At 39.8% G+C, this 27,865-nt stretch overlaps 2 protein-coding genes across 2 annotated transcripts in view; one reads left to right on the top strand and one right to left on the bottom strand.

Moving 5' to 3' along the window:
• The window catches only part of LOC104913726 (myosin-7-like), a 448,286-nt gene that overhangs the window by 243,892 nt on the left and 176,529 nt on the right, over positions 1-27,865 (top strand). The window lies entirely within an intron of this gene.
• Positions 1,340-27,833, bottom strand: GLP2R (glucagon like peptide 2 receptor). The gene is made up of 11 exons (XM_010721176.3): positions 27,454-27,833; positions 24,431-24,552; positions 22,544-22,650; positions 22,172-22,328; positions 20,418-20,577; positions 17,585-17,645; positions 14,836-14,905; positions 13,413-13,501; positions 12,224-12,362; positions 6,022-6,063; positions 1,340-3,924 (listed from the first exon to the last, which is right to left on the bottom strand). The coding sequence occupies exons 2-11, from the start codon at positions 24,500-24,502 to the stop codon at positions 3,586-3,588; spliced, it is 1,236 nt and encodes a 411-aa protein (XP_010719478.2). The 5' UTR covers positions 24,503-24,552; positions 27,454-27,833; the 3' UTR covers positions 1,340-3,585.

Below are 27,865 nucleotides of genomic sequence, written 5' to 3'. Positions count from 1 at the left end.
AGAAGAGTAACAAGGGATTAAAAAGCCAAGAGCACTCCAGAGCTGCAGGGAGAACCTCTCAGCTGCTGTCTGGCAGATGAGTGGTGCTGCAAGGCAGCAACAAAAGCTGCTAAGGGTGAGAGCCCTCTAAACCATCCCCCTAGCAAGATCCATACAAGTTTTGCTGGAGTGGCCGTGTGGTGCAGAGCAGCTGCCTGCCAGTGTGACAATTCAGGATGCCAAGGTCAGCTGTTGGGAACCCTCCAGGGTAGTTCTGTAGGTGCTGAGCCCTACGAAGCACAGCAGCTCTGTGACCCTGCTGGTGCGGGTGACGGGAGGTTGGATAGGAGTGGAAGATAGTGTTTTATAAACTTCATACATGGAGGCTGACATCTGGCACATGACTTCTTGGGTTGTAAAAGAGTGGGAGGTAGAAAGCAACGTCTCCTGCTGTGCAAATCTCAAAGCAATTACAGTGCAATTTATTGTGTTGATCAAGAAGAAAATTAAGGCAGTTACTCCTTGTGACCTCATCTATTGTGAAGCTTTGAATGATACTCAAATGTGTGAAAATGAGGGAAAACTTTTTAGGCTGCAAATGAGACTGCAATCCCAAAGCACTCTACAGAGAGACCTAAGAACCAGCCCTGAAGCACAGAGGAGAGGAAGAAGCATCTGGATGTGAGAAGTGAAAGGGAAGAAAGAAGCCAGAATCACTCTTGCAGCCTGTTTCATCTCTGCCACTGATACGGTCCATGTGGTGCCCGTGGTTAGGGCCTGATGAAGTTGGATTGCAGAATCCCTGCAAGTCATGTCTCGTCTTTGGCAATAATAAGGTTCTCCAGGCAGGGAAGGAATCTTGCTGTGAGGAATGGAACATTGTAAAATCAGGAGTTTAAAAGGGTTGTTGTGTAGACAGAAATCTCAGTCAGCCCCAGAGAGACTCAGCTATGCAAAAGGAAGAGGGCACTCCTGGAGGGATGGTGAGAAGCCCAAGACCGTTGCTGTTGTCTGCAGATTCTGCTGAGCATAAAATCAGTGTTGTTTTCCAGAGAAATAAAGAAAACCGAATGGGGTAAAACAGAATTTTAGAATCACAGAATGCCTTGGGTTGAAGGGACCACAAGGATCATCAAGTTCCATCCCCCCTGCTGCAGGCAAGGTCACCAACCTCCAGATCTGGTAGTAGACCAGGCTGCCCAGGGCCCATCCAACCTGGGCTTGAACACTTCCAGGGACAGAACATCCACAGCCTTTCTGGGCAGCCTGTTCCAGCACCTCACTACTTTATCTGTGAAGAACTTCCCATTGACATCCAACCTAAACCTTCCCTTCTTGAGCTTAATACCATTTCCCCTTGTCCTATCACTGCCTACCCTTGTAAAAAGTTGATTCCCCTCCTGTTATAATCCCCTTTTAAATGCTGAAATGAATTTATTTGTGATGGGAGAAAATAACCATTGAATGCGATGCACATGATACAAGAAGAAGCTGAGTTGACAGACATGGCCTGATGGTGTGGCAGCTCCCACTTAATTTCCTGAAGATAATTGCAATGACATGGCTTACAGCAGTTGCATCTCGCAGCTGTTCTGTGTGACTTTGGAACTGACTATGAATGTACTCCAACTTGCTTAGCACAGCATAGGATTTGTGAAGATTTGAAATGGAAACAGAAACACTCTATAGTAAAAAGGTACTTTACTGAGATACTATAAGTTTCTTACACTGTTCACATTTTTTATCACCTCTGTAAAATGCATTCTAAACTGCTGAAGGCTTTTTAATAGCATAAACAATATCTCTGGAAGAAGTAAATCTTTAAATTTGAGAAGACATCAGCAGATATGTAGTGCTGGGTGCCTGTAATTCATTGCATTAAAATGATATAAGCAAAACAGACATTTTATAAAAAAAGCCTTTAAAAAATGAGAATATATTTTCATATTTATCAAATATTTACTTTTTAATAATATGTTATCTACATACACTAAAGAGACTAAATTTTTAACTTTGATAAAACTGTAAAAGAAACACTTTTTTGAAAAGTACCAGAAATTTGATCAAATGTGTTCTTGATCTGGCACTCCTCAGTGAACTTATCTGACCTCTGCACAAAAGCAGTATATCACAGCAGGTAACATTGGTAAGTTTTATAATCTACACAAAGTGAATCTGCTCAAACAACGTAACGAAGATACAGGCCACTTCTCTCCAAAAAGTGCCATTTCTAAAGGTGTTAGCAGAGGTCTGGGGACAGAGCAGCACTGTGGGGAGAAGCAAGGGCAGGGAAGGCCAGCTGCAGTGTTGGCACCTGGTGGGGAGAAGGAAAAATGGGAGAACAGAGCCCACAGGCAGATCTAAACTTTGCTTAGGGGACATCTGCTGTGTTTTATTACATCTGCAAACATTCAAAGTGTCTGCCAGCAAAGTACAGGAGATAATCATAACAAATGCTATATAACTTGCTGCTGGCTCAGTGATTACAGTGTGTGTGCCTGGAGCATAGATTTATATTATAGATAAATATTATTTGCTAATCATTATTTTGCCTTTTTCTTTCTCCTTTCAGTATGCCACATGGCTTGTGTTGGCAAGTCTGCAGGCTGGCTCATCAGATAGATATTAACAAACTTGAATTCCTCAGGTCCCCAGGTACACTGTGTATGACAGTGAAAATTTCAACATGACTCTTTTTAAATACTAGTGGATAAATTTCACAATCATCTTTCGATGCAGACACAATCAGATATCCACTATCCATGCTGGGTACCTCGGGGAAGGTGGAAGCAGCACTGCCCACTGATCTGTTTTGTTATTTAGGTCAGTCATAACGCATATCTTCAGGACAGGTAGGGTAATTTAATGTGCAGATGTATCAGAATGTTTGTGGTTTGTGCCAAAAAATAGTGAAAACTAAAATACTTCTGTCAAAATTTTTCATTTGGTTATTTAAAAAGAACAAATACTTTTTGATCTGTCAGTTCATATAGGCATTTCTAGCACTAGATCATAAGGGAAGAAGCTTAAGCATCCAAGCCAAAATTTGCTTCATCCCAACCATATTGTGTTGCTTAAATAAAATGCATTTGGGTTAACCTGGAGCTAGATGGTTTTTTTGTTTTGTTTTGTTGTTTTGTTTTGTTTGTTTGTTTGTTTGAGATGAGGGATTATTTCAATCTGCAGATAGAAAAATCTCTCGGTCTCTATTTATGAAACGCAACTATAAAAGAGAAAACCAAACAACAAACAACTTTGTTGTGTGAATAGGACATGTATGGATGAAGCTGATGGGGGGGAAAATGACCAGTCTGTTCATTTCCAGCATACATCCTGCTCCCCTGTGTACATCCCTTTCAGCATGTTATTATCTCTATTGGCCAACCCAAAGGATTTTTTGATGCACCTGTTCCTCCCCAGCCACACGGGTTAGGAACGTTCAAATTTTTCACAGGCAGTTGAGGTGATACAGCTGAGGCTGTAAGAAGTAGGACTGCTTTCTCTCTGCATTGCACATCACAGAGATCTGTGCAGCCTGGAGATGAAAGAAGATGATCTTTTGAAATACTGTGGCTGTTGGAAGGTGCTGTCCTGGTGGACTTCTTTCTAGATCTCACTTTCTTCAAAGACCACCTCCTCAGTTGTCTCTCCAGTGGTCACTTCTCCTTCACTGCTGTCTGACACACTTGCCCGCAGACGAGATGGAAGTGCACGGTCTTGCTCTGTGCATGGAACTGCCCTCTGCTTTGCCAGCAACTGCTGTAGCTTCACGCCCCAGGGCTCATTCACCTCCAGGCACAAGTGGTTGCTGCTGAGGTGCTGTTTTTTCTCTTTCTGTGAACATTTCCTGAGGTATTTGATGTTTTGCCCAAGAAAGCAGAGTTTACGACCAAAGGGTTCTGCCAGCAAGAAGCGGGACCACTGCTTGTGGAGTTCTGCTTTTACCTGAGGGGAGGAGAAAACAGGTGATGTCTTATGCCAGCCCAGCAGTGCACTCATCCAAACACTGGCAATTAAAGGAGAGGGACTGCAGAAGTGCTGAGTGTCTTGTCCCTTTGGAATCACCTTGCAGCTATGATGGTCCTTGTAGTGCAGAAATGGGCTTGTTTGCTAAGGGAGCCTTCAGGCTCCCACCCTCTTCACTCAAACTCAGGGAAGTTTTTCCAGTGCCTGAATCCCTCTCTGTAATTTGATGTATTGTGACCCTGATTGTGTGAGGGGAGAGCTCAAGTGCCTTCCATGTTTACAGCCTGATGAAGTGAAGAGGAGGAAAACCCCAAGGGCTGTGGAAATGAGGACTGTGTGGCTTTTCCAGAGTGTTATGCTTGGAGATCGGGTTTGTTTTGCTGTTTTTTTTTTAATTTGGCAGCCTGCCTTAAATCCCCAACACTCAATGTCCTGTTTTTCCCTGCCCCGACCCCAGCTCAGCTCTGCAGATGGAAATCAGGCCTCAGAGCCCATGCAGAGGAGCAGCCCCCACTTCAACCGTCAGAATGTTTGGCAACTGCTGATGAGTGTTGCTAGTAGTTCTGTGCCCTTCATAAATGTTGGACAAGTTCTCCTATGCTGCAGACGAGCACCAGGTCTTTGACAGTAATTTGGAAGTTGTTCCAGGTTTCTTGGTTAAATATTAGGAGTGCATGCCCTACATTTTCGATACAGCTCATATCATTTTTTTGCCTTTAAAAAGATGTTCAGAGTCGTGTACAAGTGTCAGTATACCACAGTATACACAGTACAAGTGCAGTGTATACCACATCAGCTGCACCCAGGCTGACTATAAGGGAGGTATAAACAGAAAGCTTCAACTTAGAAAATATTTAAAATTGTGACATGAATTCCTAAGCCTACACAAGCCTCATTTCCGGAGGCGGCCTGTAATGGGCTGGTGTGGCCATGCCAAGACTGCATGCAGCTGTGGCTGCGATGAAGGCCTCCAGTAAACTGGGCTGCAGATAAGGAGATTAAGTGGCTATACTCCTTTACTCAATGTGAACACTGTATCTGATATTGGGCCCCTCAGTGTAACAAATATGGTGATAAGCTTGGACTTTTCAGTAGGGAACAGTGTTGGAGCATTTGCACTTTGAGGAGAGGCTGCATGAGTAGGACTTGTTCATTCTGCAGAGGAGGAAGGCTTCAGTGGAGTTCTGAATGTAGCCTCTGAGGAGATTGTGGGGGATTTGGAGCTAGGTACTCTACTGAGGTGTTTTTTGATGCGGGAGATAGTTGTCATGAATTGAAATAGGAGATGTTCTACCTGGAGCTATGGAAAAGATAGTTCCTGCTGATAGCAGGGAAGCACTAGAGCAGAGGACAGGAGAGGTGGCAGAACCTCTGCACTTTATGGTTTTCAAAGCCCTGCTAGACAAAGCCATGACCTACCTTCTCTGAATTCCATCTCCACAATGCACTGAACAAGAGATTGGACTGGGATTCTCCCGAGGTCCCTTGTGATTTGTTCTGTGATTTCTCTACTGGCACCTCCTTGCACAACAACCATTAATGATCTGTCTCAGTTCTGGCATGGCGCAAACAAAACCCTCAAACTGACCCTTGAGGCTTAGTGGAAAACAACCTCCAGTCAAGAACTACCTTCACCTCAAATTCAGAGATATTCTTTGCAGTGCACACATGAAACTGATTTTTCAGCTTGTTGCTTTTTACCATGTAAGCATGCCAGATTTTGCAGCTTTACCTAGACTGTAGGGTTTAGCCTGGCCAAGGATATAATCTGGGATTTCATCTGTGTAAAGGAGTGGGGTTCAGGGGGTTGACCATAAGCATTCAGTGATATTTCATGTTGTAGGGTATCTATACCTCCATAGTGCCATATATTAACACAAGCTTAACTGAAAATACTTTGCATTTGAATCCATTTGAATATGAGAAGTCTTGCTTTCTTTATACAAAACAATTACATAAGCTTTAAAAGATGTAAGTATGCTCTCCAATAACCAGACCTAGTCAGTGTTTTCATCCTTCTTGGTGTCAATAATATGTTTAATTAATTAACCAAAAACTTATATCGCCATCTCTTACCTCTCCATTTGCAAAGCAATATAAAACTGCTACAAAAAAACCCTGTAGGAGACAAACAGTAAGAAGGAAAAGTTAGTTATCTGAAGGTTTAGTGTAGAGATGGCACTACAAACATGCAGTGCTATCTAATTTTCAGAATGCAAACTAGTTATCCATCTTAATTTATCACTGTTATCAAGTACTCATCAATTTATTTTTGTGTGATGCCTTAGCAAATGTAGGGCACATTTGTAAGTGTTTTGATGCAGATGCTGAAGAATGGAGGCTCTGCAACCCTATCTGTTCTTACGTTTAATCTGTATTTTACTACCACATAGTTCTTTTTTTCAGACTATCACTGTTATAGTGCAGTTCCTGTTCCTAGACATGGTAAAACAAACTGAAATGCATGTCAGAACTCAATATTAAATATGTAATAAAATTGATATCATTCTTTTTCGCATTCATACTTTTTCTTTCCCCCTCCCAGAAATATTTCTGTTTTTCTCAGATTTACAATGAAATTCACAGCAGCTTTAATATTTTTATGATGTCTACCATTGACTAATAGCAGTTTGAACCTACAAGGAATTTTCTAACAATCCTGAAGAAGTTAGAGCCAGTAATTCCCTAAGCATGTGTTCAGTAAGTATGAAGAAAACCCCCTCTCTGTCATGCCAGGTGTGTAAGGGCAGGAGAAAAACCAATTGCAAGTGCTTTTTGTGAATATTTTAATTCTATCATCTTTCATGCTTCACCTGGATAGTGGTTACAAGATCTATGTGCTTCTGACATATCCTTTGTCAGTGTAACTTTCAAATGATTCTCTGCATCTGAATTATCTCACAGTATTATGAAAAAATAAATCTGAATATTGTTCCACAGAGAGAGTTTATGTTGATTAAATACAAGTTGGCTTTAAAAAGCAGATTTTATGCAGAACTACATATGAAAAAAGAGCTTTTTTTGCAGAACTTCTTCATCTGAAGATTGTTCTCTCATTGGACACAAATGCCATGTGTCTCTAATCTCTTACACCATGGAAACTCACTAGCAGAAATAGGGACTGTATTTGGTGCTGCTAAGAGACATGGCAAGTAGTCGCCTGAACAGGAGAAGGCTTTGTGAGTACTGGTGGCATCTCTGTGTTGAATGGAGGTTTATCAACCCCCATGTGAATTAAAGCACAGAATGATGCACAGAAACACTGTAAAATGACATCAGAAGGTGGTTATTTGTATTTGCTGTTCATTTTATATCCTGATTTCTGTATTGCTTTTGTTGTGCTTTTTGAAAATGTTTAAGTTAAAGACTCCAGGGAAGATCCAGAGGTGGCTCTTTAACAAAACAGCTTAACTGAGTTTTAAAACTACTGAGGAGATTTACAGACTAAACAAATGTAATTGGGTACAGTTTATATGTTTTTTCACTAATCCCTTAGCAAATAATGCTGTGGCTAAAAATGACAATCTACAATAAACATCACCCAAGATTTCTGGGTATTCTGAAAAGAAGTTTTGCTTCTAAAGCTTGTCATACAGCAGAGCACGTGCACCTTCCTCTAAATAGAACGAAGTTTGTGCTTTTTGGCAGGGTTGAGTAAGCTGTCCTCTATATCATGCTTCCTTGTCCAATAAAAAATTCATTTAAAATGATTATGTTGCTTAAAATAACACTAGTCCCTGCAACCTCTCCAAGTAAGGATATGTCTAACATACACTTCAACACCATATCAAACAGTCCTCTTAGGGGGATGGTTCCACATGAATTCCCTTCTTCCTGCCTGGACATTTTTCTGCTCAAGTGGAAATTTTTCATTAGAGGCTCAAATTGCACTGTCAAAGCACTGATTCATACACCAGGGCACTGGAGCATACATACAGATTGAAAATTAAGATTACAATAAATTCTAGGAACTGTGCTTTGATGCCTTCATATTTCAGGCTACCAAAGGCAGCAAAAGGACTGAGTTAGTGAGCAAGAAGGACTTCTGGCCTGAAGAATTCCCGGGCACCTCATTAAAGACTGAAGACCTGGACGCTGATGTGTTGTATCACTGAGATTATTAAGGCTGAAAGGTAAGGCAGGGCAAGAGTGTTGAATAAATCATGCAATGGTTGTAAGGTTGTAAGCCCCCCTGACCCTCCTGCCATGGGCTGGCTGCCCCCAGCTCAGGCTAGCAGCAGTGCTGTGGCCTCTCTGCCTCTAGGTAAAGAATTTCCTCCTCATATCTAACCTACATCTCCCTTCTTTTAGTTTAAAACCATTCCTCCTTGTCCTATCACTATCAGACTATGTAAAAAGTCTCTCTCCTTCCTGTTTATCAGCTTCCCTGAAGTTCTGGAATTCCACAGTGAGGTCTCCATGGAGCCTTCTCCATGCTGAGCACCCCGGTTCCTCAAACTACCTGGAAAGGTAGTTAAATTGGAGTGCTACATGTAAAAAATCAATACTCAGCAACTTTGTATAACATGGATTGATGCATACAGCAGCGCAGTGACTGATATGTCCATTCCTTAGCCTTTCTAAACTGCGGAATAAAGTTACCATAAACACGAGTGCAGTTGTGCGTAAGTGATGGTGAGAGTGGTGAGATTCACTATTCATTTTCAGTAATGGCTAGCTGTGGAATTTGGACTATTTAGCATTAACCTCTATAATGAAGCATGCTTTCTTTACACCTTCAAGTTTGCTGCCCAGGATATAAGTGTGCAGAGCTACCAGCACTATACTTATGCCTTCACTGCTTTAAGTTGGTGCATATTTACTCACTACTAAGGCGGAAAACTGGAAGGGAGTCAAGTGCATAAACATCTTTAAAACACTCCATTGATTGTATAGGTGAGAAATATTTTTTGCCTGCAGATGCTGCCTATCTATCTGTTCCACCCATGTATGTACACTGACAATCTTCTCTTTGCTCTGTAAGTTTTTTCACAAGTTTTGTACCTTACAAGTTTACATCTAGGAGGCCATATTGTCACTTTGCAGTTATTATGAACATATTCATCCTTTAGGGAAATGGAGCCAAACTTTGGATGAGGACTGATAATATTTTTTCAGTAGAAAAGTTTGATGCACAGACATTTCAAGAGGGGTATCACAGGAATGAACCACATTTTCATTCATCTGAATAATTTTTGGTATATTGTGAATTGCCTAGTTCTCTCAGGAGACAGCAGCAAAGGTCTTTCTTTACTTGGGAAAGTTTGAGCATGTAACCAGAGAGTGGTGGTCTGGATGGAATCAATGACAAGTGGTGTCCCTCCGGTGTATTGGTTGATATCTTCATCAACGACATCAACAGAGGGATTGAGTGTACCCTCAGACAGTTCATGGATGACATCAAGCTGTGTGGTGCAGTCAACACGCCTGAGGGATGGGATGCTATCCACAAGAGACCCAGACAGGCTGAGCAGTGGGCCCAGGAGAACCTCAGGAGGTTTGACAAATATGAGCGCAACGTGTTGCACCTGGGTTGTGGCAATGTCCACTACCAGAACAATCTGGGGGACAAAAGGATGGAGCACAGCCCTGCCAAAAAGGACCTGGGGGTATTGATGGATGGCAAGCTAGACATGAGCCAGTCATGTGCCTGGGCTGCATCCAAAGCAGCATGACCAGTTGGGAGGGGAGGGGATCCTCCCCCTCTGCTCTGTGCTGGTGTGACTTCATCTGGAGAACTGTGTCCAGATGTGGAGTCCTGAGTACAGAAGAGATGTCGAACTGTTAGAGCACGTCTAGAGGAGGACCACAAAAATGATCTCAGGGATAGAGCACCTCCCCTGTAAGGACAGGCTGAGAGCGCTGGGGCTGTGCAGCCTGGAGAAGAGAAGGCTCCAGGGAGAATCATAGAATCATAGAATGGCTTGGGTTGGAAGGGACATCAAGGATCATGAAGCTCCAACCCCTGTGCCACAGGCAGACACCAACCTCCATATCTAATACTAGACCAGGCTGCCCAAGGCCCCATCCAACCTGGCCTTGAATACCACCAGGGATAGGACAAGAGAGACCTGAGAGTGGCCTGTATCTAAAGGGGGGTCATAAGAAAGAAGGAGACATACTCTTGAGGAGGATCTTTTGTGATGGGACAAGGGGAAAATAGTTTCAAACTAAAAGAGAGATTTAGATTGAATATAAGGAAAAAATTTTTTATGATAAAGAGGTGAGTCACTAGCAAAGGTTGCACAGAGAGGTGGCTGCCCCATTCCTGGAGACTTCCAAGGTCAGGCTGGATGGCACTCTGAGCAATCTGACCTAGCTATAGATCACAGAATTACAGTATGTTAGGAATTGGAAGGGACCATGCAAGAGCATCTGGTGCAATCCCCCTGCTGGAGCAGAAGCACCAGGTCACAGAGGAAGCTGTCCAGGCAGTTTTGAATGTCTCCAGAGAAGGAAACCCCACAGCCTCTCTGGGCAGCCTGTTCCAATGCTCTGTTACCCTCACCGTGAAGAGCTTTTTTTCTCATTTTTATGTAGAACCTCCTGTGTTCCAGCTTGCACCCACTGCCCCTTGTCCTATCATTGGATGTCACTGAGAAGAGCCTGGCTCCATCCTCATGACACTCACCCTTTACATAGTTAGAAACATTGAGATCACCTCTCTGTCTCCTCCAAGCTAAGGAGACTCAAAGATCCAAGCTAAAGATGTCCCTGTTCATTGCAGGGGAACTGGACTAGATGACCTCAAAGGGTCCCATCCAACCTAAACAATTCTATGATTCTAGGATGGCTAAGGCAAGTGCTGAGATTTTCTAAATATTGATTCTTTAATAGCTTTTTTTTTTCTTTCTTTCTTTTTAAGTTTCTAGTTATGTTCGTGAATGTTATCAGCACTCAGGGGCAAATACCAAAGCCTCAAAGTATCTCTTTCTCAGCTGGCTGCTTGTACCACTTAGGCATAGATTCTGATACTTTTTTATCCTCCTTCCTCTCAGCTCATTTTGCAGATTTGGTTGCTGTCTTAGACAACTGTGCTTGAACAGGAGAAAACAATTCTTTGCAAGCTTTCCTGGGGCACTTCCCCAGTGCTGACTCCACTTTCCAGACAAGTGCAGTGATCAGGGGTCTGGTGTGCCAAAGTGGACTTTTTTTACTGATACCTGTTCACTGAATTCACTGGAGATGAATCACAGAAACCCACTCTTTTTTAGTTTATACTTAAACTCCAAATTGTAGCTCTTAAAAAGGCATCATGGATGACATCTCTGATGCCTACATATGAAATGTGGTGTCCTAGAATACGTAAGTGCCTTGAAGTCTATATGTATGTTTTTGCTCAAATAAAATATCCAAACTCTCTGAGTTTTCCTGAAGGCATTTATGGAAGTGCCTCGATTACAGCTGCTGAGCAGCACATGGCTCATGACTCACGTGAGTCAGGGAATCTGACAAGGTTCATGTGCTACATTTGTCTTCAACATACTTGCCTAAGAACATCAGCCTGATAGTCATATTAAATTCTATCTCCCACCCCGATGCTTATCCTCACAGAAAATGCTTTAACTATACTGACTGTCATTTTACTCTTCAGGTCTGTATCTCTTCTCACCAAACTACTTCAGATGACATGTAGTCCAAGTTCAACTCCTTTTGGAAAAAGCCAAAATGGAAGGACCATCTCAGGTTTACTGTCCGTTGTATGGTCAAGTGTATGATTACTCAAAATGGAGTGAAACTGTTCCTTGTATCTCCAGGTATTGTGCCCATTTTCTCTTATTTTTCTTTTTTTTCTTTTCTTATTATGTGATATGACATAATCACTGTGGTGTATTTGACACATATGCTGAATATACAAAATTTGCTGAAAAACATGAATCCAGGTCCAACCTGCTTCTCCTTAATACAAAATCAAGAGGTCACTTTAAAATTGTAATAAAATTCTGCCCAGTGTTTTTTAAGAATTAATTTACATGAAACACTACTTAAAATAGGCTGGTTTTATTCTGCTTTCAGGTCAGAGATTTGTCACTTACTATCAGAGAACACAGGTTATACTCTGTCTGATAACATCAGACTCCTTTTTTTGGACTTTGGGGTCACCATGTTTTGAACACTCCATGTATTTTTTATCATCTCTACTGTATATTTAAAGACATTATAGGCCACAGTAAACTATTTTAAAAGGATGCTATATGCCTGTGGAATCTACAGATAAGCAACATATATAGGTGGTGGATATGTAACACCTAAAAAGAACTTGCAAAACAGTACTTACATGAAATGAACTCATTGTCAGCTGAATGAAAAGTCTTACGTGTCTTGGAAATCCTTCCACTTGTTCATCAGTGATGAAGGAAAATATAAACTCATGGATCCCCAGCAATGGAATCAGCACAAGTGTAGATCTTGCCAGTCTTAAAAAGAAAATATTTAACTATGGTATTTCTCAACATCCTTAGTGCAAAATTGAAAGTGGATCTACACGGAAATGATTCCATAAATGATTGCCCAGCTAACTAGGGTGGTCTCAGTTCGCTAGATATTGACAAATGTGATGTTCACCTGTAAGAAGGGAGGAAGGAGGGCTGGGGGATTAACACACCTGTCAGTGTGACGTCTGTGCAGAGAAAGTCATGAAGCAGAACATCTTGGGTGAAATCACAAAGCATGTACAGGACAACCAAGTGATCAGACACAGTCAGCATGTGTTTATGAAAGTCAAGTCCTTCTTGACTAGCCTGATCTTCTATAATAAGATGGCCTGCTTAGTGCATGAGGGAAAAGCTGTAGATATTGTTTACTTGGACTTTTGCAAGCCATTTGATATTGTATCCCACACGCTTCTCCTGGAAGAACTGACTGCTCATAGTTTGAATGGATGGCTAGCCCAGCTGGATGGCTGGGCACAAAGGGTCACTTTGAATAGAGTTAAATGTGGTTGGCAACCAGTCACAAGTGGTGTTCCTCAGGGCTCAGTACTGTGGCCAATTTTATTGAACATTTTAATCAATGATCTTGATGGAGAGGGGCAAACTCAGTAAGTTTGCACGGTGCATGTGTCTGTGAAAAACAGGTAGGTGCTGGTGACCAAGGAAACTAGGAACATTTCATAGATCTTCTGAATATTTCTTCTTTTGAGGGCTCTTTGTCACAATCACAGAAAAAAGAAGTGACCCCAGTCAAGGCTATTTTATGTGCATTCTGGACACCCGAGAGAAGAATCCATACTGCATTTTAAACTCCTTGAGGAGTTTAACACACAGATAATGACCTATCTTTATCACTCAGATAAGATATTATTTGCGGAGCCTGTTTTCCCAGCTGGCTTCTGTATATCTTATTCTGAATATATTTTACATTGGCAGTGGTGGGTAGGTAAGTGTGTAATCTGCAAGGACATGATGGGAACATTCTGATGCTGTGAAAATAAAAAGGACTAGGGTTTCTTGTTATGTATTACATACCTGTATTTGTAGTCATGAAAGCTCATTTGCTGGGCTTTTAGTTTGGAAATCAACATCCTCAGAATTTTTAAGAAAATGCCAAAATTAACCTTGAAAGAAAATACATATTGATTATTTATTAGTTTAGATCCCCTCTGGATCTGAAGTTCTGGACTTTGTCGATCGTGATCCCTCCATTAGATTTGGGGCAGTTCTGCTCTATGATTCTTTGATGATTCTATGATACGATTCTTTCTTTTCTGGCTCTTCTCTCCACTGCCTTTTGAGAGACAGAGAGAGTTCTGTTGCCCATCAAATTTTTTACTTCTTGTTGACTGCTTATTAAGTGTGCCACTCTGCTTCACAGCTCAGTCCCAGCTACATCCCCTTTCTCTCTCATGTGCTTCTTTCCAGCTCAGTAGAAGCAAAACAGTCCACTGCTTCTTCTCTAAAGTCTTAATTGCTACATCTCTACTACAGCATGACAGAAAATTATACCCTTCTTTCCACATGCATCAGTTCCTCAGTATCACAGTCTGAGCAGTCCTAGCATAAGTAAAGTGGATTTCTTCTCTACAATATTTGCTAGACAAATTAGCAGGATGCTGATCAAATCATCTATTCTTCTAATCTTTTTTATGCCTTGTTGACTCTGTGGAAATGTAAGTTGTTCTGGGGACTTACCTAACTGTCACTCATCAGAATTCTGTGTTTGTAATCATATCCTCAGGAATTGTTCTGATCATGCTGTCTTCATTACCACCCAATTTCAGGTTTAAACTTTTTTTGAAAACATATCTTAGTCTTGTTATGCCTTACTACATTTTTTTACATTATTCTGGTGCTTGTTTAGATGAATGCTTTCTCCCTATGACCATCAATATTTTTTGTTGCTACTTCTTTGTATCCTTGTTATTGTACGACATACTCTATAGTTGCTCACCACATGGTAGTACTGTCCTAAGTAACCTGTTCACTGAATAACGAATGGTAAAAATACAAGAAGCAGGTACTAGTGGGTTTTGTGTTAGTTTGTGCAGAGCACTGCAGAAGTCACTGCATAGATACACAGCTGAGAGGCTGACACTGAAAATTTTCTTGCTTACAGATTTATAATGTGAAGCTGTGTGCACTGACAGCAAGTAAGAAATCTCATTTACAATCTTTTCTGCCTCATCTCCTCTAATACAACAATTGGATTACATTTATAGAAAGGATCACGATAGATAAAGTTGTGTATGCTATATAGGATTCTCTGAAAGTAATGCTTCCTATTTATTTCCATGGAAATTACAACAGATACAAAGAACACTGTAATGCTATTTGATTGAGTAAATTTGCAGCTATGGAACACTTTTTCATGCATGAGGGGCCAATGTGATAAAATAAGAGATGTTACTTTTGATGCAGCCATCATGCGAGGAACAGATAAAATAGTTCTTACTGCAATGGAAAACAACATCGGTCCTCGAATGATCCACCATATTCCCATGTGTTCATTTGTTCCCCAGCACCTGCAAGGTAATTTAAAAAAATATTATATTGTTTTCATGGAAATAAGTAAGAAAGCTTAAATAACGCATTTACATATTTCAAAGGAAACTTGACTAAGTTTAAACTTCTAGGTGGTATTCAAGAGAAATTGAATTAAACTGTGAAGAGTATAACAAACAACTGTACATTTTGTGAAGATCTTCCTACTAGAATTTTGAGAGACGTTTCCATAGGCTGCAAACATCAAAACTATCTGGTGAATTCTGCCTTTGGATCTACACTACAACTGCAAGTGGCACTGAAACTTCACAGTGGGACACATCTTACCCAAATTTAGTCATCTAAAACCATGAACTGGAAAAGAGTAAACCTGAATTGTAACTTCTGAACTAACTAAGAAGTATGCATACAGACTGTGAATGGAACAGAATAGTTCAGTTGGAAAGGACGTTCAGAGATCAAATCCAACTGCCTGATTGCTTCTGGGCTAAGCAAAAGTTAAAGTATCTTATTGAGTGCATTATCCAAATGCATCACAAACATTGATAGGCATGGGGCACAAACCACATCTCTCAGAAACCTGTTCTATTGCTCGACCATCATCACAGTTAAAGAAATTTTGCCAAATATCCAGTCTGAAATCCCCACTAACACAGTTAACAGGGAGCAGAGCCCAGCACCTCCCTCTGTTTCTCCTCCTCATGGAGTTGTGGATAACAATGAGGTCACCTCTTGGCCTCCTTCTCTCCAAAACAGACAATCTAAGTGTCCTCAGCTACTTTTCAGAGGACATGCCTTCCAGCTCTTTTACCTTTGTTGCCCTCCTCTTGATGCTTTCAAGAACCTTTATATCCTTTTATATTGTGAAGAGCAGAACTGTACACAATATGCAAGGTGAGACTACACTAACACTAAATATAATGGGAGAATTATCTCTGGCTGGCTAAAATGCGTTTAATGCACCCCCAAATGCAGTTTGTCCTTTTGGCTGCCAAGGCATACTGTTGGCATGATGCACATTGAGCCTGCTATCGACCAGCACCTCTAGGTCTCTTTCTGCAGGGTGTTCTCTGGACATTCATCTCCCAGTCCATAAATGTGTCTGGCATTATTCTGTCTCAGGCACAGAGCCTGGCACTTGCTTTTCTTGAATTTCGTGACATTGATGATCAACTTATGTAAATCTCTCTGCAAGGCTACTTGTCCCTCCGGAGGGCTAACAAATCCTCCCACTTTAGACTCATTAGCACACTTGCTGATGATGCACTGCACTCTTGCATTCAGATCACTGATAAAAATTGAGGTCTGGGGAGCTCTACTAGTGACTATCCACCATAGCCCCATTCAGTTCAACACTGTGACCTCTAGCATTATGCCAATTCATCACCTAGTGTTGTGTCTACCTGTTTATCTCACAGTTGGACAATTATTCTAGAAGGAAGCCATAAGGAACAGTATCAACAGCCTTACTAAAATCCAGAAAGATCATGTTCACTGCTTTCCCTGCATCCACCAAGCAGAATACTTTATCACAGAAGGAGATGAAACCACTAAGGTAATAGTTTCACTTAATGAATCCATGTGGACTATGCCTGATAATAGCTTTGTAGCTATAGCAGCTTAAGCTGCCTTTCACATCTCCCAGGATGATCTCCATAGCTTTTCCAGGAACTGAGGTTAGAATAATATGTCTATAGTTTCCTGGGTTTCACACGCACTTTTTGTAGATGAGTGTAGCACTGGCTATCTTCCTGTCAGCAGGAAAATGTCTCCTTTTCTCCTCTACACTTCTGATTTGTCCAGTGCACATATTCATTATCTGCTGCTTGATCTAGTGGTTGGCAACCCTGCCTACATCAGGGGGTAGAAATGGATGATCATTGACATCCCTCCCAACCCATAGCCATTTCATGATTCTGTGATTCTTTTTTTGCCAATTAGCTTGCTGTAAACCTGTGGGACAAGGGCTTGTCATTTAAGGCCTGTATAACCTCTAATTCTATGAGACTGTAATTCGGTTCCTGATGTTGTTGCCTAATAAGCATATGGTTATTCCAAACAAAACTCTTTAGGAACGACAAATAAGAAAAGAGAATAAAAGAAAATAAATCTGATATGAAAAACCAAGTCTATGTGACCCAAGTAGAAAATTGAAGACCAGAAAATTAGAAAATTGATGGCTACCAACGCAAGTTACCCTCAGCAATTAATTCACACAGAATACGTTCATTTAAGTTCAACTTTTTGTGAATATCAGATTTTGTCATTATCTACTGTAACTAATATTTTTTTCCAATCTGGCACTGGATGTTAATAAAACTCAAACCAAAGATGGTCTTCAGGGTAAGCACTGGTCTCCTTTTCTTGATAAGACACTCTCAGGGAAGATGTTTGTACAGGAAAATTGCCTCACATGTGTGAAAAATAGATACAATGGTTTTCATTTGAGAAACAGTAAATGTTCATTTTCCTTCTTGATTTGTATAATTGATATGTATAATTGAATCAATGAATTTTCCAGTAGTTAAATGTGAAAACAATAAAATGAACCTTTAAAATCTAGCAAGTCTTATTATGTGCTGTATAATCTTAATATAATCCAGTAGTCAATAGTTTTGTCAGTTATTGTCAAAAGCTTCTGGAAAAAAATAAGCAAACTGAAAACCAGTATTCTAAGATAGTTTAGCCTAGTAACCTACCCTGTGTTCTCCAGTTTTGATCTGCTTATTCCCCAGGGGGCGACAAACAGAATAGGAACAACTGTAAGAAAAAAGTTATTACAGCCAAGCTTGCAGAATGATTCATACAAAATAAAGACACACTACTATGGACCCTGGTGCAATATGATTTTCAGCATTCTACTTAGATGTTGTACAGAAATCAACCTCTTCCTGTTTCTCCCCATTTGCACCTCAAAGAAAATAAGAAATTCATTGTATAATTGAATATCACATTTTCAGTGTGCAAATCGTGTGCACATACATAAATACATAAACACTGCTGATCAGCCTAAATTTTCTAAGTCTCTGATGTAGATAAACTAAAAGAAATACGAATACTCCAGCAGAGGCCACCAAGGCTACTGGGACCTGTAGTGCATCACGTAGAAGAGACTAATAGAACTAAATGTCTTCAGCCTTAAGAAGAAAAGTTTAAGAGGAAGCCTAACTGCTGTCTTCAATACTAACGATAGCAGAAGCACATGGAGCAGGAGGTGCACAGCAAAAGAGTGGTAGAAAAGAAGAAAGAGCTGTAGCAGGCAAAGTTCATATCAGATATAAGGAAAATATTCTTCACAGTTAGAGCAGTCAAGCACTGAAATGCGCACACAAACAAGTAGTGGCATTTCCATTCCTTCAAATAATCAGAACTCTACTGGTTTTGAGCAAACTCATGTAAATTTGAAGCAGGTGCCGTTTTGAGGAAAGGGCTTAGGACATAGGAAAATTCAAACTTTCCAATGAAACACCAAAAGTGGTCATTTTCAGTGAAGTTTTGGTGTGGATTTTTTGTTTGTTTTTTGTTTATTTGTTTTGGGGGGTTGTTTGTTTGCTTGTTTGTTTGTTTTAAGAAGCAGAGGTTCTTTTTGGAAAACCGTTTTATTAAAAATAAATAAAACAGATTTCCATACAAAAATAAATTTGTCTGGACAGTGCTCACTATGTCTAGCAATGTGATGAGACCAGATGATCTCTACAGTTCTGTTCCTTCTTGTCTTCTTCTTTTAGTTCTAGGAAGAATGTAGATATTACCCACATAAATTTAACTTGGTTAGATAAAATGAGTCCCTCTCTCTACCAGATAGACTAACCTTAAGATATAATCTAGTTTAGCATTAGAGATCAATACATACTTTAAGGAGCAGTATATTTGTTTAGCAAAAGGAACTGATGTGTGTTAGTTCAGTAAAATTTCCCAGTTTATGCTGAAACCCTGTTTTGAATCTTGATTAAGGAATTGGTATTTTTCTATAGGAATGGTTCCTATTTCATAAATATATGTGTATTTATTTAATAAATACATTCATAAACACAGGAAACGTGGCCTTAACTGAAATTCACTTAATTCTAGAAATTATTCCAAAAGGATATTTGTTTCTTAGATGCTACACAATTCTTATTCAAAATAGCAAGAGATAGCACAAGTACCAAAAAGAAGTAAAAGGAACTTGTCTCAATTGCCTGTGATTATTACAGTCTTGTACAATTTTAGACATCTGGAACTGAATGATGTAAACTACTGTCAAATTGACAAGGAATTTATAACAACAGCCTTTATAACAATAAACAAAAATTTATTTTTAGCATTTTTAAATGTTTTTTTTTTCCATCCCAATTGTAATTATTATAATTTCGATCCTAGCTGACATTTTATTTGTTTTTCTTTGTTTGAGTCTAAACAGATCTTTAAGATTTACCTCTTTATCCTGGGTAGAGATTTTAGTACGCAATAAAGCAGAGAAAATATGGAATAATTTATTTTTAACTACATAGTCATCCACTACAGCTTAATCCTTTATAAATAATTTTCCTTACTACATTTTTTTTCTTTTTCTTGTTTTAAATATATATATACACGTATATATATACATTCATATATGCATATACAGATATATATGTATCCTACAGTACTGGATATGCAATTTTACATTTGAAAAAGTAAATTAAATGGTGTGAGTGAGCTAGTAAATCTGTACACTGATTAAAGCTTTATGATCAGCAGATATTCTTATGGCCATCCAGCCTATCATCCTCCTCAGGTCACTCCATCAGCTATGAATCAGTCCTGTACCAAACCTACACATTGTCTAAGATTATATTTTTAAATCTTCATAAAAAACTTTCTAAGACTTTCAAGTTGTATGGGTAGATTTTAGATCATTATTGGGAATTAGGAAATCTTGACTTTTCCTTTTGTTCAGGCTGTATACAGAATTATGGTAAGTGAGCAACAAACAAGACTGTCCAGTTATGCGCTACTCGTATGAAAAAAGAAAAAGAGAAAATAATTTACACAACATTGTTAAAATGCTTTTAACTGCATACATACTGCCTTTATGTTGTCTTTCTTCCATGAAAAATACCTGAAATACAGGATCTGAATCGTGTAGTGTTTTGAACAGTCCTCTAATTTAAAGCACACTTTAGAGCTTCAGGAAGTTTTGCTGAGCTCAGAAAGTGAATACATAAAAGCAAAGCGTTTAATGTGTAGATATCTTGACCACATAGATGCTCTAATTCAAATGAAGAAACTGAAGGTGCTGATAATGCTTTAATATTCTACACTGGTAGAGAATGTTACCTAATGTAGTAAATTTTCTTCTCATTCTATTAGGCTATTGTTTTCAGGTAAACCAAGATATTACCTCTATCTGCAACTCAAACTGAGCTGCAACTAACACATCACTTCTAGTATACTTCTATTGAGAAATGCTGGTTTCAGAACAAAAATAAAACCTTTTTTCCTCTTTTCATTACCAAATATTCACTAATGACTTGAAAAAATACCACCGAATCAAGAATAGGTACTCACCCCATCCTATCACTATATATGTCTGCAGCAGTCTTCTTTCTGAGAACACAGCAGTAATCAATAACGTATGCAGATAAATTCCTTCTACTAATAGCCAAAAATAATTTGCTCCAACAAAATAGTGCATGAAAAACTGAGCAGTTCTGCAAATGATTAAAATCTGTAGGAATGAAAGACCAGGAACCACTGTAATACACAAAAACTCTGACAAATCCTGATTTTTCCTTGTTACTTCAGCAATCATTTTAAAACCAGTATGTGGCTGTGATACGTATGTATTTCAGTCATATGTAATTCAAGATTCTAAGCTGCTGTTATTTTGGGAGATCTGGACTTCCTGGGAATAGAGGTAAACGTGTGATGCAGTTAGGTTGGATTTGTCTCTGCCTTTGGAGAAAAAAGGGGTAGAACCAGAGTTCAAAAAGCATTTGGTGAAATGTTGGAATATGAATTGATATTAGAATAGTGTGGAATCAAGAGCTGGATTTGATGATTTCCCATTGCAGAGAAGCTGGAATTAGATGATCTTTAAGAGTTCCTCCAACCCAAGCCATTCTATAGTTCTACGATTCTATGATCCTTGTGGATCCTTTCCAACACAGGATGCACTATGTTTCTGAAAACAACTCAGAGTTCATGCCAGGAGTTGATTCTTGGGAACAAGGGGAAGTACTGAGGAGTATTAATTTCATTGTTTACTAGAAGATAAGTATTCCTGGTATACAAGCAGATCAGCAGAACTATTCTGTCCTTGTGAGGCCCCACCTGGAGCACATGCCCAGGCCTGGGGCCCCCAGCAGAAGGATGCAGATCTGTTGGAGTTGGTCCAGACAATGGCCATGGAAATGCTCAGGGGGCTGGAGCACATCTCCTATGGAGAAAGGCCGAGGGAGTTCATCTTGTTCAGCCTGGAGAAGGGAAGGCTTCAAAGAGACCTTACTGAGGCTCTTCAGTATTTAAAGGGAGATTATAAACAGGAGAGAGACCCATTTTTACATGGTCTGATAGCGGCAGCGCAAGGGCAATGGTTTTAAATTGAAAGTGGAGAGATTTAGGTTAGCTACTAAGAGGAAATTCTTCACCCAGAAGTGATGAGGTCCTGGCACTGCTGCCCTGAGAGTTGTGGGTTCCCCATCCTTGGAGATGCCCAAAAACCATGGATGGGCCTGAGATGGGGGGAGAGCCAATCCACATGGCAGGGATGGGGCTGGGGAGGCTGTGAAGTCCCTTTCAATTCAACCATATGGGATTCTATGAAAATAACTCTGCAATGACTGTTGTGTTCAATACTGACTCTGAAAATTTGCACATTTTCCTAGTACTGAAAAGCCTTTGAACTGTTTTCCCCTTCATGTACTTTCACAGTAAATGCATTGTTTGGAAGCATAGTGTTAAATGCAGTATTTGTGTACATTGCATTTTGCTATGCATACCTAAAATGAATAAATGCAAGAGTTCTTATGTAAGCGCTGAATAACTGTATTGAATTCTTCCTAATGCTACAAGTAGTGAAAAAACTGTTCTGCTTAAGTAGAAGTATCTAAACATAACTATAGATTTTTTTTTAGTATATTTGTTGTTTTTTTAATGAGTGCATTATAATTTATGAACCCAGTTTTTCCAGACTGCCTGAGATTTGAATCTCAACTAACAAACACCTTAAAACTTGGAGCTATATGGCAAACTTCTATATTGGTAACTGTTATGGCCACTGGGATTATACATTTACTATTAGCAACAAATTAAGAAGTTACCTCAGGACTGAGGTATAATATCCATCCAGTTTCATCATTTGGTCTTTTGGAGTAAATCCTGTGGAGTACACTGTCTTTAATAAGAATGGCTGTGGCACGCAAGATGAAAGATGCAAATAAATTCATATGGATGTAGTTTCTTGTGCAGTGAAGTTTTCTGTGGGGAAGAAAATGTATAAATCCTCTGGAGTATATTTAATTCAAAGAAAGCAACAACAAAAAATACCATTATAGTCATATTGTTGGCATCGATTGATTTTATACAGGAATTTCCTCCATAACTTACATCAGAAATAAGAAATCTAACTATGCAAAAACAGCAATGTGGATATTGTGTTTTATACTTAAAAATGCATGCAATTTCATACTAACCTGAGTAAAGAAAGTATAAGGAGAGCTAAGACAAGTGAGATGAGAGAAAAATAATATCCTATAGTGTACAGCAACTGTAGTGTGGTAAGTAATTTATGTTCTTCTTCCTAGGAAAAGAAAAAAGAAAGAGGAGCTTTGCATATGTATATGCAGGCAGGTAAGTAGAAGCTTTTGAGTCCAATTTATTTGTGTTGCAGCATAGCCAGGGCAAATTTCTGATGTCTGTTCCCTGCATTTCCTCATGAAAACCTTGTGGGAGAGACCCTCGAGAACAGACTAAGTTTCTTCTCAGATTTGAAGGCATTCAAGATCCCATTTCCAGATTTCTCTTGCACAAATCCAATTTTGAGTCTTAATGACTATTAATCATTAAAACAATTACGTACATGAAATGGATCCTAATGCTTAATAACTGCAGAGTGAGCTCCACCCATACACTGAAATGCAATCACTGTTTGTGTGATCTGGGGAGACAAGACACACACTGGTCTTGCGAGTACAATTTTCAGAGTCAACTGTATCTATAGAGTGATTGAAATAGACTGCCTGCTTCTTAATACTACACAGGTGTTAAGGAGTTTTATTTGGGCTGGGGTTTGTCTGGCAACACCTTTGCTGTTAACTGTGTGAACTATTTACTCATACAGCCACAGATTATCACACTCTCCTCCTGCCAGTTAGTTGTCTTTAAATCAGTCTATGCTAATAAGCACTATCTGGATAGCAGAGTGAGCTGTGCCTGCTGGTGGAACCCTTGGAGAGGATGCCCAGAGGCACAGCAGGAGATTCCCAACGGATGTTCATTAGTCACTCAGCTCCATGAAAACATTCCAATAGGATGAATTATATTGGCTGTGACATTTATTCAAATCTGAAGCAAATGAAATGAAGTTGATTCATCAGATGTGGGTGGATACAAACTCTGGGTTAATCCTAACAGCTTGTGGCTTTTGACTAAATATAATTACATGGTATAAACACACATTTAGGCTTGTTTGGAAAGCTGGCTAAAGCTTTCAGAGAAACCTCTTGTTCTCTTGTTGTCACACCTGATGAATTAAAGTGGTAGTCTTCCACCCACAAGTTTACAATCCAGGATAGTCAACGGCCTGCAGAAAAACGAAGTACTCCAAGTTTATCACACTTGACTAAACTGTGAGGTTGGATAACCATATATTCACTGTATAAAGAGTTTATTAAGGTCTTGGTAATCCTGAAATAATCTTGCTTAATAAATAATACATGATCAATAAATTACTAATAAAAATAAAATCAATAAAGTAATAAACATTAATAGCATTTACCAAAGTAACAAAAGCTAAATTAACAAAGTGTTCAGTAGTAATACTGCTCACCAAACAGACTTCATTTTGAGATCAGCAAAGCTGAACAGTGTGGCAAAAGAACTTACAAGAAGCTGAAACCCGTTGTCACATGCTTTACTGTTATCTAAAACTGTTGCATTCATTGCCAGGCATTGCACAGCTGGGCAAAGTGGCAAGGCATCAGGATCCCTGGTTTCCAACTTGAACTGCTGTGCTAAAAGGCTCAGGAGGTCACGGGGGTTGGGAGTCTGGCTTTGGCCGATTTCCAGTCCTGTAAGCTATTTGCTAGACAAGTTGCAGGCTTTTTATTTCAATTTTATTAGGAGGGATTCAGCACATGTGAATGCTGGACTCTAAACAGAAAACAATTTGTCTAATCTAAAGCAAGAATCTCCTTCCTTAATCTTTCTTCCTCTGCTTCTTCTTAGCAGCTTTCAATTTGGTAATCCAAATGAAATCTGAACATCTTTTGCAGGTATTCAACAGAAGTATTTTATCAGTTATTCAAGAAGGGATTATGAAGATTAAAGTATTAAACCATGGTATAAAACATCATGCTTACATTTTTTTGGAGATTATTTTTCTCAGAACATTCTGAACTGTCACGCCAAATGTCTGTGGAGTTTTCCTTCATTTGCCAAGTTCCTTCGTCTAAGCAGACTCTGTATACATTTCCTGCACTTCCTGAAAGTAAATAGAGGTTTAGTCTTAAAGGTAAAGATAAAGATTTCATTTTTGATGAACATTCTAAGGATTTCTCCCTTACACCATAGCAATAAACCCTCGCTCAAATGCAGACCAAAAAAAAAAAACAAAACAAAAACAAAACAAAACCCCACACCTTTTATTTTGTCTTTGACAATATGTTTTTCACATTTGTGCAGAAGAAAGTAGGGAGGATAGCCAGTGTCACCTCAGTCTTCAAAAAGGACAAGAAGAAGGATCTGGGAAACAAGATGCCAGTTAGCTTCAATTCTGTCCCTGGAGAGGTGATGGAGATACTTGTTCTTGGTGCCATCTCCAAGAAATTAGAAGAGAAGAAAGTTATCAGGAGTAGTTAACGTGGATTCACCAAGGGGTAATCATGCTTGACCAATGGGGAGGGAGCAGTGCATTTTGCGTATCTTGTCTTGAGCAAGGTGTTTGACACCATCTCCCGCAACATTCTTGTTGTGAAACAAGGCGTAGGATAGGTGAGTGGATGGTGAGGTGGACTGAGATCTGGCTGAATGGTAGAGCTCAGAGAGTTGTGATCAATGAATCAGAGTCTAGTTGGAGGCTTTTAGCTAGTGGTGTTCCCTACAGGACAGTGCTGGGTCAAGTCTTCCCTCATTATCTTCATCAGTGACCTACGTGAAAGGACGGCATCCACCGTCAGCATGTTCTGATGATACAAAGCTGGGAGGAGTGGCTGATACACTGGAAGGCTGTCCTGCCATTTAGTGGGACCTGGACAAACTAGAGTGTTGGGCAGAAAGGAACCTTATGAGATTCAAAAAGTGAAGAGGACATGTGAAGTGTCCTACACCTGAGGAGGAATAATCACATGCATCAGTACAGGACAGTTGCTGACCTGCTGGAAAGGTGCTCTGCAGAGAAGGACCTAGAGATTCTGGTAACCATCAGAGTGACCATGAGCCAACAGCGTGCCCTTGAGGCCAAGAAGGCCAGTGATGTATAGTGCATTACAAAGAGTGTGGCCAGTAGGGTGAGAGAGGTTCTCCCCTCTGCTCTGCTCTGGTGAGGTCACATCTGGAGTGCCGTGTCCAGTTCTGGATTCCTCAGCTCAAGGCACACAGGGGAAAGATGGTCAGGGCCTGGAGCATCTCCCTTATGAGGAAAGACTGAGAGACCTGGGACTGTTCAGTCTGGAGAAGAGAAGGCTAAGCGGGGATCTCTTAACAGTTGTCCATACAGCAGCAACCACCAGAATATCTAATTTTACTTTGAATGACTGGAACTGAGAGGAACTGTTTTTGGAGCTCAGTTTGCTGTGATGGCACAGGAGCTTTGTGTGAGGATTGCCTGTCCAAGTTCAGTGCACATTTTATGCTCCAACATGTAGTGGAGTTTTAACAGATTCCCCAAGCAGGAAACAATCTCCACGTTTACGAGTATTCTGGCATACCGTACAGAGATGGAGACTCTTTAAGGACATGATTTATACAATATGACAAATATCTCTTTAAAAAGTAAAAACATATCAGAGGAAGAAAAAGTTCCTGTCTAGAACAAAAAGCTAAGGGATCCCAGAAGTTCATGTCAGATCAGGTCAGGAGGAATCATAGTGTTTATGTTATTTAGAGAACCACCTTCCTAAGCTTTCTTTCAGAAATTGCTCTGTTGTAGTGTAGTCCCACTTCATTGCTAGGCTAGCTCTAGAGGCAGTAAACTGACCAATGCCAGATACAAAGTGGGAGAGACAAAATAATGCTTTGTGAGCTCTTCTGTATTAGCATTAGGGAGAATTTTGGCAACACTTCGTATACTCTAATCTTCAGAAAGACCATGCAGGAGCCTGACTGTGAGGATGGGCCTTGGGATTCTAGAGCCAGGAAAAGGGGCTAAAATTTATGTGGACCATAACTGGAGCAGATACTTAATCTAGACACTGAAAAAAAATAAGCAGTTCCTATGAAATGTGACCCAAAATCTTAGTTCTAGAGTACTCTAGTTTTCCAATGGGGGGGAAAAAAAAAAAAAAAAAAAAGGAAAGTCTCTATTACAGGGAGGGAAGTAAGATGCTACCATGTTTATTTGAACAGCTGAATTTGTTACAAGTGGTTGGAAGAAGCAGGTATTTGAGAGAATAGATAAAGGTTGGTCTTCTCTGTTTTGGAGCTCAACAGTCCCAAAAAAGACAGATGATGACATTTTTGATTAAATCTTTTGTGGGGTGGACTGGAGAAAGCTAGGATAAGCAGCCCATGGTAGATTCCCAACCAAAAAAATCAAGCACAATTGGTTCTTCTAAGAGGTAATACAAATATGACTACAAAAACCATATGTAGCTAAAAAAAACTAAGCCGGATTCAGAATCACTAGACTGTACTGGTAAGAATGCTTTTTAATTTCTTTTGGAGAAAAGGAACGCTATTTGCTTTCAGATCGTTTTGCTCCTGCAGATGTTAATATTTTTCCCTTCCAGGAGGGCCTTCCTGCTCCACTCTGTCCAGCACAGCACAGCTTGGAAAACCCTTTTGTTCTATGCACCACTTGCTGTTGGTGGAGCACCTTGCACTGGAGGGCAGACTGCTCAGACCCATTAGATTGTCTATTCCATTCCAGTGCTTAGTCTCTTGGATCAGTAGGCATCTCAGAAGCTGAACTCCAAATCAAGGCCTGACTGTACAATTAAGCATTCTTGGAAATTTTGCTTTGACAGCCCAGAGGTGAAGCACAAAACTCCATCAGTGGTAAAGAAGGGCAGAAAAAAGTAAATAACTAAACATTGATTGTAATTCTGTTTGTCAAGTCAGAAAAGAGTTGAAAAGAAGTCACTGGTCACAAAATAGACCAAAAGTATTTGTCACGTGTCTGGATTGCCAGCATAAACTCTAAGAAAAATTACAACTTTTACATTACCATTTTCCAACCATGGCAAATACGAAGGACAAGGAACAGATACTTTTCCTGGGGTTGAGTACGGCCAGCAAACAAACTGATCAAAAGTCCCATTACAATGTATTCCTGGGGGGAGAAGCAAATAGATGTTTTACAAAAAATGTTTCAAACAATGGATGATCATGAAAAACATCGTGTACCATTTTAAGTAACCTGCAAGCATGTGAATTCATTCAGTGTGGAGTAAATATCAATCTTATCATATGGAAACAACATACGATCACTTATGCTCTGGCATAAAAAGGGTACTCTCTGTCCATCCAAGGCAGAAGATATATCCTGCTTTGTTTCCATAATGATCAGCAATTCTTTGATGATCTTGGTGGGAAGAAGAAACAAGGATAATATTATATATATATATATATATATATAT

This window comes from Meleagris gallopavo, chromosome 20 (assembly GCF_000146605.3).
Source record: "Meleagris gallopavo isolate NT-WF06-2002-E0010 breed Aviagen turkey brand Nicholas breeding stock chromosome 20, Turkey_5.1, whole genome shotgun sequence".
In the NCBI taxonomy this organism is placed as follows: domain Eukaryota; kingdom Metazoa; phylum Chordata; class Aves; order Galliformes; family Phasianidae; genus Meleagris; species Meleagris gallopavo.
This window is presented reverse-complemented; position numbering and strand designations above follow the sequence as displayed.

Coding starts and splice junctions, on each gene's coding strand:
- GLP2R (XM_010721176.3), bottom strand. CDS start 24,502: ATGAAGGAAAACTCCACAGACATTTGGCGTGACAGTTCAGAATGTTCT. Junction 17,646..20,417: donor ATATATAGTGATAGGATGGG/GTGAGTACCTAT, acceptor TTTTTCTTACAG/TTGTTCCTATTCTGTTTGTC. Junction 3,925..6,021: donor ATTGCTTTGCAAATGGAGAG/GTAAGAGATGGC, acceptor TCCTCCCCTCAG/GTAAAAGCAGAACTCCACAA.